This window comes from Podarcis raffonei, chromosome 8 (genome assembly GCF_027172205.1).
Source record: "Podarcis raffonei isolate rPodRaf1 chromosome 8, rPodRaf1.pri, whole genome shotgun sequence".
NCBI lineage: Eukaryota > Metazoa > Chordata > Lepidosauria > Squamata > Lacertidae > Podarcis > Podarcis raffonei.
This window is the reverse complement of record NC_070609.1, coordinates 9,850,509-9,861,817: the sequence shown is the minus strand read 5'-3', so window position 1 is coordinate 9,861,817 and position 11,309 is coordinate 9,850,509. Positions and strand designations below refer to the sequence as shown.

Here is an 11,309-nt window from a genome sequence, read left to right as displayed (position 1 = left end):
GCGCTGGGACCGAATGACGGGAGCGCACCCCACCGTGGGGATTCGAACCACCGACCTTTCGATCGGCAAGTCCTAGGCGCTGAGGCTTTAACCCACAGCGCCACCCGCGTCCCAGAGAAGGTTAGCAACCAGTAAACACGAAACAAGGTGCTGTTTCCAGGAGACCTTCCAGTCACTTGTGCCAATGAAGGCTTCCTTTGAAACACAAAGAGTAGCTTCATGGTAGGGAGAGTCAAAGCGACCCCTCCTCATTTCTACTGCGCAGGCCAAGAAGGCTGAGGTCCCCCTACCCAACTGTTATAGGTACAACATAATCCACATATTGGATTACGGGTGTATTGGAGCCCTTCACTTTTGCTTCTGAGAAGAAGATGGGTTTGCAACAGCAACAGCAAGAAGACAGTTGAGGGGAAACAGGCACCCCATCTATCAGAGTTTGTCCTTTATTATACCATTTGGGGAAGATCACAGACTTACACACACACACACACACACACACACACACACACACACACACACACACCAAATACCGGTAAACTATTTTATTCTGATCTCTGTTTAGATGCTGGGTAAGATTCCATTCTCTGTGACTTGTGAGAAAAATCATGGCATTGGGTAAAACACAGGGTCCCACGCCCTAATGTCATGTTTGTATTTGTGGTACAACTTCAGAATGGGAGCAAAGTACGGCTTCAGTAAGTGCTTGTGGGTTGTCTCTGCTCCTTTTCTGTACAGCTCCTGGGCGTGGTCAAGATAGGACTGAAGGGATGCTTGGGATTCTTGAAACTCCTTGATGTGTGGCTCCAGCTGGGTTTTCAGAATTTCCATTTCCTGCAGTATCTTCTCATCCATCTTAAGGATGATCTCCTGCGTTCTGCTGACGACGGCACTGTGTAGGGTTGCTGCGTACGGACCCACCTTCTCTAGAACTGGATTGACGTAACCCACCAGGGCAGAATGCAATGCTTCACCGAGCTCTTCTTGGTACCACCCTCGATAGCTTTGCGGGGCAAATAGATCTCTGACAGCCTTTTCTGAAACAACTGATGGCACCTCGAAAAACATCTCCAGACTCTGCACAACCTCAGCAGGTAACTCTTCATGCAGGGTATACAAGCGCATCCCAATATTCTCATAGCCAGATTTAATCAGGTTACTATGGGGGGGGGGAGAACAGAGGATTGAGAAGGTTTAAGAAGGAAAAGGGGGAGTTAGGAATCATCCACATGTCCCCTTGTCCCACTGTTCCCCCCCCTGAAAAACCCACTGTTCGACACTGAATCAGAACAAGCGTCAATAGTTTATTTTTGCAGATTGATGTTCTGATTCATCAGTAAGCAGTGGGTTTTCCTGGGGAAACCAATGGGAGAAATGAAAAACAACTTGGACTCTGTGCTTTCTAGGCATGAGACAAGCAGGGGTATAGGAAGGGGGGTGCGGGGGTTGCTGTCTGCCCCAGGTGCCATCATGGGAGAGGGTGTTGGTTTCTGTGTGTTGCCACTGTGCTGTGCACTGTGCACTGTGCAGAGTCACAAGACTCTGTTTACATTCCAGAGACATTCCAGGCTGTTGGAAGTCTCACGGAACACAGGAGACAGATGTGATGTTACTGGTTTCCTGTTCCTTTGTTGTTCAGTTGCTCCCTGCTCTCACAGAGAGAGCATGTTTATTTCTTTTCTGTCTGCATAGCTAGAAATAAAACTCTTAGCAATGTAGCCCATAATCTCGTCACTTCTGCTGCTTTGAAACTCTGCTGAATGGAGAATGTGCCTGGAGCCTTATCAGAGGCTCAGGTCTTTAATCACGTCGGAGGTGATTCTGGAGGAGCTCAGAGGAGCTCAGTCGAACGCAGGTTCTGACAGGGGGTGACAAAATGCCGGCTGAACTCGACACTGCCTGTGTACTAGAACCGAGTGGGGTTGAGTTGCATCGTGACGCCGACGCATCCTCTTCCCACCTCTTTGGCCAGGGGCATTGTGGTTGACCACAAACTTGACATGAGCCAACAGTGTGACGCGGCAGCTAAAAAAGCCAATGCAATTCTGGGCTGCATCAATAGGAGTATAGCATCTAGATCAAGGGAAGTAATAGTGCCACTGTATTCTGCTCTGGTCAGACCTCACCTGGAGTACTGTGCCCAGTTCTGGGCACCACAGTTCAAGAAGGACACTGACAAACTGGAACGTGTCCAGAGGAGGGCAACCAAAAGGGTCAAAGGCCTGGAAACGATGCCTTATGAGGAACGGCTAAGGGAGCTGGGCATGTTTAGCCTGGAGAAGAGGAGGTTAAGGGGTGATATGATAGCTATGTTCAAATATATAAAAGGATGTCATATAGAGGAGGGAGAAAGGTTGTTTTTGTTAGGATATTTCCGTTCCACCTTAAAAGGGAGCAGGATGTTTGTGTAACAGCCTGCGTAAGTTCCTGTCTCACAGGATGTTTATGTTGTAAGTTCGTTTCGTTTTTGTCTGTTTTGCCTAAGCAGTCGGAGCAGACGGTCATGCCTTCTTTGTTCTGACCAACGCTGAATAAAACTGTAAATATGCATGTCCTGCTCTCATGCTTGTGCAACTTTTTGCTGTGTGAATTCTGCTGTTATAGTGTGCACTAAGCCTGAGGCTTAGTGTCGCTGAATTGCTGATATTGCCTGACTACGGGAGGTTGATGGATCGTCCAGCACCGAGCTTGGGGGCTCAGATGGACTTTATCTCCCTGGCAGTATCCCAACAACAGGTTTCGGGCCCAGATTCACGGCACTTGCAGAAGAGTAAGACAGCGACAGACTGCTGAAAGGTATGTTGGAAAAGCGAAAGCAGAGGCTTTTCTGTTTGCCGCGGAAGACGTCTTTGATGTCCGGCAAAACTAATTGGCCTGGGAGCCGAGCCAGAGGCATCGTGATTTATGAGCTGCCGAGATAAGAAGTCTTTGGAGGCATAACGGCTCACGTAAAAAGCTGGAATGGAGTTTTTCCAAGCTTCAGAGGCCACTGAGTGCCCAAAGTTAAATAGGCACAACTATCAGACCTGGGCAAAATGGTGTGAGAGTTTGCTGCGTCAGTTTGGAGTCTGGCATACTGTATCTCAAGCCACTCCAGTTCCTCGGACAGAGAAATGGCAGGGCCAGAATTTGAAGGCCGTGGATATTATAGTCTTATCCGTCTCTCTGGAGGAAATAAAGACGCTTGCTGGAAATCTCACGGCACGTGACATGTGGGATGCTTTGAAAAAGGCCCACCAGCCAATAATCCCAGCCCAGTGTTTGAATGCATCGGAGGTCCTGGCTGTTTCCCAGAATGCTAGTGAATGCAGGGATGCTGAGGGCACCGGTTGCAAGCTGCAGGGGGAGCAGACCGTCACGTCATCCCAGGCAGCATTCCAGCCTCCAGGGGGAGCCAAGGAGTCGGCTGCTGAGAGCTCTGTTTCTCGTGAGAACCAAGGTCAGAGCCTATGCAGAGGCCGGAAGGCCAGATGTAAACAGAGCAAGATGCTTGCAGGTGGCCAGGAGCGGGGGGGCAAGTTGCGAAAGCCCACGCTAGTGGAAAACAAGGCTATGTTTGCTGGCACAGCTCCACCAAAGGCTAAAGGCACGTCTGATGGCCAGGAGCAGGGGGGCAAGTTGCAAAAGCCCTCGCCAGTGGAAAACAAGGCTATGTTTGCTGGCACAGCTTCACCAAAGGCTAAAGGCAAGCTGCAAAAGCCCACGCCGGTGGGAAACAAGGCCAAGGCCAGGTTTGTTATTGACTCTGGGTGCTCGCACCATCTCACCAAAGACCGCCATCTGTTTATCTCCTTCACACCTCAAGATGGAGAGGTCCAGCTGGCTGATGGAAGGACTTTGCAAGCTACAGGAGTTGGGACTGTGAAACTTGAAAGTCTGCATACTACCATTAAAGATGTACTTTTTGTTCCAGGAGCTGCGGACAATTTGATTAGTGTACCACAGCTGACTGGGCGTGGTTTTGAGGTTTCCTTCAAGAGGACTGTCTGTGTCATCAGAAAAGGCAAAGAGGACATTTTGCATGCAAAGTTGATGGATGGTTTGTTCAGTCTAACTTATGATGACAATGCTGTTAAATCTAATGCTGATACTTGTTGTGTTGCACAAACTAACAAGGTTCTTCATGCAGGATGCATTCATGATGCACATCACAGATTTTGTCACCTCTCTTGGCAAGCGCTAGCCAAGATGCCTGAGTTGGTTGAAGGTTTGAACATCAAACCTTGTAAGTTTCACATGAAATGTGTATCTTGTGCAGAGAACAAGGTGAAGGTTGCTCCAAAAGGCAAGGAGTCTAGCAGGCAGGCTTCCAAACCCTACCAGCTAGTTCATGCAGACCTGGTAGGTCCTCTAGCGCCCTCTTTGGGTAGAGCAAGGTACTTCATGGTTCTAATTGATTCTTTTTCCAGGTACATTCATGTGTTTATGCTCGAGCAGAAATCGCAAGCATTTCCTAAGTTCAAGGCATTCTGTGCTTGGTTGGAGAATGCTCACGGTAAACGGATTGGTTGTCTGTTTACTGATCGAGGCGGGGAGTTCACTTCTCAGCAGTTTGAAGCTTTCCTGACTGAGAAGGGAATCCAGCATGATTTGTCAACGCCTAGATCGCCATGGATGAATGGGCTTGCGGAGAGAGCAAATCAAACGTTGCTGCAAGGGATAAAAACCTTGTTGCATGATGCCAATCTCCCTGAGAAGTTTTGGGGGGAGGCTTTGGCGAATTTTGTTTACACTTTTAACAGGAGACTGTCATCACCTATTGGTTGCACTCCCTACGAGAAGATGTTTGGTAACAAACCTAACACCAAGCACATGAAAATCTTTGGTTCTGACATGTGGGTGCACACCCCACAAAGCAACAAGCTTGGGAAGCGTGGGGCACATGGTCTGTTCATGGGGTACGAAAAAGGTGCATACAGGGTATGGATGACTAACTCTAAATCCATAAAGTTCACAAGGAGTGTTGAGTACAATCCTAAGTGGGGGGAAAATGTGGGAATTTTCCAGAGTTACCCAGAGGAGGATGAAGGTGATGTGAAGAAAGCAGATCATGCTGAGAAAGCTGAGGAAACTGATGATGATGATGATGATGATGATGATCAGAGTTCGGATTCCAGTTCAGTGGGCGGCGCTGCTGCTGCTGTCAGTGACAGTGATGACACAGCAGACCACAAGAGCGCAAAGGCCTCAGTCAGACCATCTGATGAGTCTGACAATGAACTGGAAGAACCACTGTTCACCATTGGTCACTTTTCTCCTAAGAAGGAGGAGATGAGTCCAGAAGACTTGCGTCTGGTTCGCAGGTCTGAAAGGGCGACCAAAGGCAAACCTCCAAAGAGATTTGCTGATGAGTTTGCTAAGATGGCAACTGCTGTTCTTAGTAGCTCAGAGAAGGTGTGGGAACCTTCAAGCTTCAAAGAGGTCCAGGAGTTAACCTCTAAAGATGCTGAGCCTTGGCTAAATGCCATGAAGGCTGAAGTTGATTCCTTAAACAGGAACCAGACTTGGGAACTGGTACCGGTAGTTCCAGGGATGAGACTGGTTGGCAGCAAATGGGTCTTCAAGGCCAAGACAGACCAGAATGGCAAGGTTGTCAGACACAAAGCCAGATTGGTTGCCAGAGGTTTTTCACAGGTACCAGGGCAGGATTACCACGAGACCTACTCACCCACAGTCAAATATGAGAGCATTCGGCTGATGCTCAAGATCGCTGCGGAGGAGAAAATGCATGTTTCCCATCATGACATAAATACAGCTTTTTTGTACGGGATTTTGAACGAGCAGCTGTACATGCTTCCACCTGATGGAATGCAGATACAGAAGGGAATGGTCTGTAAACTGCGGAAATCATTATATGGTCTCAAGCAGAGTGCCAGGTGTTGGAACACAAAACTCACTGAAACGTTGCTTTCTCTAGGTTTTCACCAGGGCAAAGCTGATCCATGTGTGTTTGTCAAGGAGGAGGGGCAAAACAAACTGTATTGTTTATGTTTTGTTGATGATCTTCTGATGTTTTGGAAGAATCAGGCTTTTTACCAAAGCACCCTAGCTCAGCTGAAGGAGCACTTTGACATGAAGGATCTTGGTGAGGTATCCAACTATCTTTCTCTGCAGGTGGAGAGGGACCAAGCAGGTAATTTTCTGGTACACCAAACACAGAAAATTGCTGATGTATTAACCAGGTTGAATTTGGTTGATGCAAACCCAGCAGACACACCGATGGTGACAGGTTACCAGGTAGACAGTACTGCTGAAGCGTTTTCTGACACAACGCTGTACAGATGCATTCTAGGCAAGTTGAATTTCATTGCTAGATGTTCGAGACCTGACATTGCTGTAAGCACTAACCTGCTTAGCAGACATGCTAACAATCCTACTGTTCAGGATTGGAAAGCTCTGAAGCGCATAGCTCGCTATTTGAAAGGGACTATGCACTACAGGCTGAGGTTCACCAGTCAGAAGACTGGAGGTCTTGAAATCTTTGCAGATGCAAGTTTTGGAAGTGACACCACGGATGGTACAAGCACTTCTGGAGTATGCTACATGTACAACCACTGCCTGTTTGACTGGTTGTGCAAAAAGCAGACGACAGTTAGCCTAAGTTCCTGTGAAGCAGAACTCAATGCTCTGTCATTTTCACTCATGGATTGTGAATGGTTGATGCAACTGTTTAAGGACATTGGGGTTTCTGTGAAATGTCCTATACAAGTGTATCAAGACAATAGATCTTGTTTGGCTTTGCTGAACTCGGAGAGTTGCAAGCAAAGGACCAAGTACTTGCAGATTAAGCTACATCGTGCAAGAGAGTGTATTCAGAAAGGACTCATTCAGGTGTCCTACATGCCAGGAAATGAAATTCCTGCTGATCTGTTGTCTAAGGTTGTTAACAGAGAACAACTTAAGGTTTACGCACAAAGGTTGCAATTGGGTTGAACCACAGGTACTACAGGTTACACGGAAAGGGGGAGGATGTTAGGATATTTCCGTTCCACCTTAAAAGGGAGCAGGATGTTTGTGTAACAGCCTGCGTAAGTTCCTGTCTCACAGGATGTTTATGTTGTAAGTTCGTTTCGTTTTTGTCTGTTTTGCCTAAGCAGTCGGAGCAGACGGTCATGCCTTCTTTGTTCTGACCAACGCTGAATAAAACTGTAAATATGCATGTCCTGCTCTCATGCTTGTGCAACTTTTTGCTGTGTGAATTCTGCTGTTATAGTGTGCACTAAGCCTGAGGCTTAGTGTCGCTGAATTGCTGATATTGCCTGACTACGGGAGGTTGATGGATCGTCCGGCACCGAGCTTGGGGGCTCAGATGGACTTTATCTCCCTGGCAGTATCCCAACAGTTTTCTGCTGCTCCAGAGAAGCGGACACGGAGCAATGGATCCAAACTACAAGAAAGAAGATTCCACCTAAACATTAGGAAGAACTTCCTGACAGTAAGAGCTGTTCGACAGCGGAATTTGCTGCCAAGGAGTGTGGTGGAGTCTCCTTCTTTGGAGGTCTTTCAGCAGAGGCTTGACAACCATATGTCAGGAGTGCTCTGATGGTGTTTCCTGCTTGGCAGGGGGTTGGACTCGATGGCCCTTGTGGTCTATTCCAACTCTATGATTCTATGATTCTATGCGCGGTCAGCCAGGACCTGCTCTCCCTTCCTGTCCATGTCCCGCCCTCGCTCGGGGGCTGTGTGTGTGTCTGTTTGGCCGCGGTCAAAGCTGTGCTGCTTGTGGGGCAAGGCAGGGTCCTTCTGGGGCTGACGCAGATTCCTGAGAAGGGCGTGGAGGCGGGAGTGGCTGCGGTTGCCCCCTTTTGCCTTTCATTTAAGGGCCAAGGCGCGCTGGTTTGGGGGGTGAGGTGGGGAAGGAGAAGCAGCACCTAGGAGAGCTCCACAGCCCAGCTGGTTTGAGGGGAGAGAGAGAGAGAGATCACATGCTGGTTCAGAGTTGGAGAGGAGAGGAGGGAAGGGAGAAGGAGCCATGTCTCTGACGAGGCAGTCGGGATCAGGACCAGCAACAGCATCACTTGCGTGGCTTTCTTTGACAGAGGAGGGTGGAGGGAGGGAGGGGGAGAAGGTGGGATCTGCTTCGTTATCACCTGTGCAACTCTCTTTGACAGATTTCAATGGGGGGGGAGTGACAAAAATTTCTGCCCCGGGTACCACCTGACCTTGCTATGCCACTGGGGACAAGCCATCTCAAACCTGTTTGCTGGTCTTCATGGAACAGTGTGTCATCTGCTGCACCTACAGCCCTGCCCCACATGCTGACTTGGGTGGAGAAGGGAAGGTTCAGGGGCCTGGGGCTTAGGATTCAGTAGCTCCGACTCGTTCCCCTCCCCAACCCCAACTTTCCGCCCATTTATTCTTTAATATCTCTTTTTTGTTTCTAAGCTGGGTGAGAATACTACAGACTGGAAACATAAGTCTGATTTGCTTACGTAAGTTCCTTGGTCACCTCCGAATTTTCAATCAAGCCCAGTTTCTCTCGCACTGTTCTGGTAATGTTTTCCCAATCTTCTTTCAACTGCTCCATTAGCTTATCCAGCTTGGAATTCGGCTCATCTCCAAGGACAGAAGCCCAAGTCCCTGGGAGAAAGGGGAAAAATCTGCATTGCAGCGTCTGCTGGAGGAAGTGCGAAGCCTGTTTAGTGCAGCAGCTGTGAACTAAAGCTTGGCCTTCTGAGGGAGAGACATATGGATGCCGTTCTGTAATGCTTCAGAGTCAAATGTAGAGGGCTTGTGCCTCACCAACTCAAGAAAAGTAGAAACAAAATAGTTCATGTTATTTCTAACTCAGATCCCTCATTTGGAAGATATTGTATTTCTCCCCCCCAGTTTTTACGCATTAACAAACTACTGTATTGCCCGAATATAAGCTGCACTCAGATATAAGCTGCACCTTTAAAATTAGGGGGGAGACAATACCTGAATATAAGCCGCTCCCCTAAAGTTCCGCAAGCACTCACACCCATTCCGTTTTATTGTATGTCTGCTTCAGCAGCGATATTGTAAAAACACATTTTTGTAAGGTAGCGAATTTCAGCCATGCTTTGACAGAATTTGGGGGGGAAGTGAGGCTTATATTCAGGCCAAAACGGTATGTCCTAATGCAGATACAGTCTGCGGGGGAACTGAGGCTGCAATGTAGTCCAGTGTTGTTATGTAGGAACTGAGGGCCAACAATGGACGTGATGTTTCTGTTTGCGTGAAAATAATTAAGATGCATGTTTTAAAAAGGTAAAGCCACCACTGGAGAATTTCTCCCCAAGCCAAATAGCAGCTGGGTTGTGTGTGTGTGTGTGTGTGTGTGTGTGTGTGTGTGTGTGTGATTCTATTCAGGACTACAGTGTGTGTGAAACTCCCTCTCTCATCCCCTGAAGTCAGAAAACTACTCAGGCTGCTATTTATAATTTTAAAAATGAGCCCATGAACTGCATAACATCTAGTTTTCTTCTGGGAATCGCCTATTACACTACAGCAGGTGTGGGGAATCTCAGACCTGGAGTCCAAATATGGGTATCTACCTGACCCTGGAAGTTCTTCACGGACCCTAATTCACGCCTTCCCTCAGGTGCCTCTGCCTGACTGCAAAATGTCCCATAATTCCTCTTGCTTGCCTGCATGGGGGACGGAGAGGTGTGTGGGATCTTCTGATTTTGCTTGCCAGGATGGAAGATGTAGATTCCCCCACCTTTTGTGTGCCTGGAGTGGAGGCCACTGTGCAAAGATAGGAGTGAGATCCATTGCGTTGTCACATAGCAAAAAGGTCTATGGCCAAGTGCCCCTCCTTTTTTGCTCTTAGCTCCCCACCAAAGCCTGCTCTTTCAAGCTTCATTGGAGCAAACCTCAGTCCATGCAAAACTCAAACTCATGCTTCTTCCGATTCAGTTTTAAAGAATGGGTTTTCACGGGGATAGCTCAGGGCAAGGGAAACACAAAACAAAAGACCTGCTTGCACACAGAATGCGAAAAGTGTGGACCTCTGCCTGGAAAGAGCAGAGCAAAAGGTACATGTGGATAAGCCCATAGTTTTGTTCTTCTGGAAATGGTTCAGACTGAAGGAGTATTTACAATTTCCCCACAAAGCACCCCCACCGCCAGCTTGGTCTGCCAGCAGGTCACCAGGGAAGAGATTAGTCCTATTCCAGTTTTGGCTGTCGACTCTTCATTTGCAGAACGGACTTTGCTCCCTCATTTTGCTCCCCATTTTGTCCAGTCCGTTCTTTGTCTCCCAGCCACTGAACGTGGAGCTTCAGTTTAACTAAAATAATAATAATAATAATAATAATAATAATAATAATAATAATAATAATAATATTTATACCCCGCCCATCTGGCTGAGTTTCCCCAGCCACTCTGGGTGGCTTCCAATCGAGTGTTAAAAACAATACAGCATTAAATATTAAAAACTTCCCTAAACAGGGCTGCCTTCAGATGTCTTTTAAAGATAAGATAGTTCACATCTGAAGAGAGGGCGTTCCACGGGGCAGGCGCCACTACCGAGAAGGCCCTCTGCCTGGTTCCCCATAACCTCACTTCGCGCAATGAGGGAACCGCCAGAAGGCCCTTGGCGTTGGATCTCAGTGTCCAACAGATATCTATCTTGCTAAATTTACACCCCAAAAGGTGGAATGCAAGGCAGCTTCTAGCCTGATATTGACCTTCCACACACCCATCAGGATGGCCAAGGCCAGTGTGAGGACGAAGAACTTCATGATGCTTTGGCGGAGGAACCTGCTGGGATGAAGGTAGGGGCTGTTTCTGAGTCCGGGGAGCCACGAGGGAGGCTACTTATTCCTCCCAATCTCTTCCTCCTCCTCCCTCGCCTTCTGGGTCACTCATTAACATTGTGGGGCTATTGGAGGGCAGGTGCCTTTGAGGGGGAACCTTCGCTTGTTATCTCCCATGGTCATTGCAAGACTACAGAGAGGACTAACTTTAAAAAAAATCTGATTTAGCCAAAGAAGGCAACACAGGATATCCAAAGACACGACAGCACGTCTGCACATGCGCAGGTCGCGTTTTGCCACTTCCACGCATGTGCGTGACGTCATTTTGAGCGTCTGCGTGAGCAGCGAAACCTGGAAGTAATGCGCTCCATTACTTCTGGGTCGTTGCGGAGCGCAACCCGAAAGCGCTCAACCTGAAGCACATTCAACCCGAGGTATGACTGTATTTTTATTATACTTTCTCACAATTATATTTTCCCCACTTTCCCGCCAAGGAGCTGAAGGTGGCACTCTTTGGTCTCCCTTTCCCTGTGTTTTCCTCACAAAAACCCTGTGAGGTAGGTTCGGCAATGACAAAGGGACAACGAC

The 11,309-nt window shown here is 48.0% G+C and overlaps 1 protein-coding gene across 1 annotated transcript; it reads right to left on the bottom strand.

Annotated features, from left to right (window-relative positions):
• Positions 1 to 516: 516 nt before the first annotated feature.
• LOC128418293 (uncharacterized) lies at positions 517 to 10,846 on the bottom strand. Its single transcript, XM_053397820.1, has 3 exons — positions 10,664 to 10,846; positions 8,430 to 8,577; positions 517 to 1,156 (listed from the first exon to the last, which is right to left on the bottom strand). The coding sequence occupies exons 1-3, from the start codon at positions 10,704 to 10,706 to the stop codon at positions 604 to 606; spliced, it is 744 nt and encodes a 247-aa protein (XP_053253795.1). The 5' UTR covers positions 10,707 to 10,846; the 3' UTR covers positions 517 to 603.
• Between the last annotated feature and the right edge of the window lie 463 nt (positions 10,847 to 11,309).

Excerpts from the sequence above, each read along its gene's own strand:
- LOC128418293 (XM_053397820.1), bottom strand. The coding sequence starts at position 10,706 with ATGAAGTTCTTCGTCCTCACACTGGCCTTGGCCATCCTGATGG. Across the intron at positions 8,578-10,663 it reads GGCCTTGGCCATCCTGATGG|GGACTTGGGCTTCTGTCCTT; the intron begins GTGTGTGGAAGG and ends CCTTTCTCCCAG. Across the intron at positions 1,157-8,429 it reads GAGGTGACCAAGGAACTTAC|TAACCTGATTAAATCTGGCT; the intron begins GTAAGCAAATCA and ends CCCCCCCCATAG.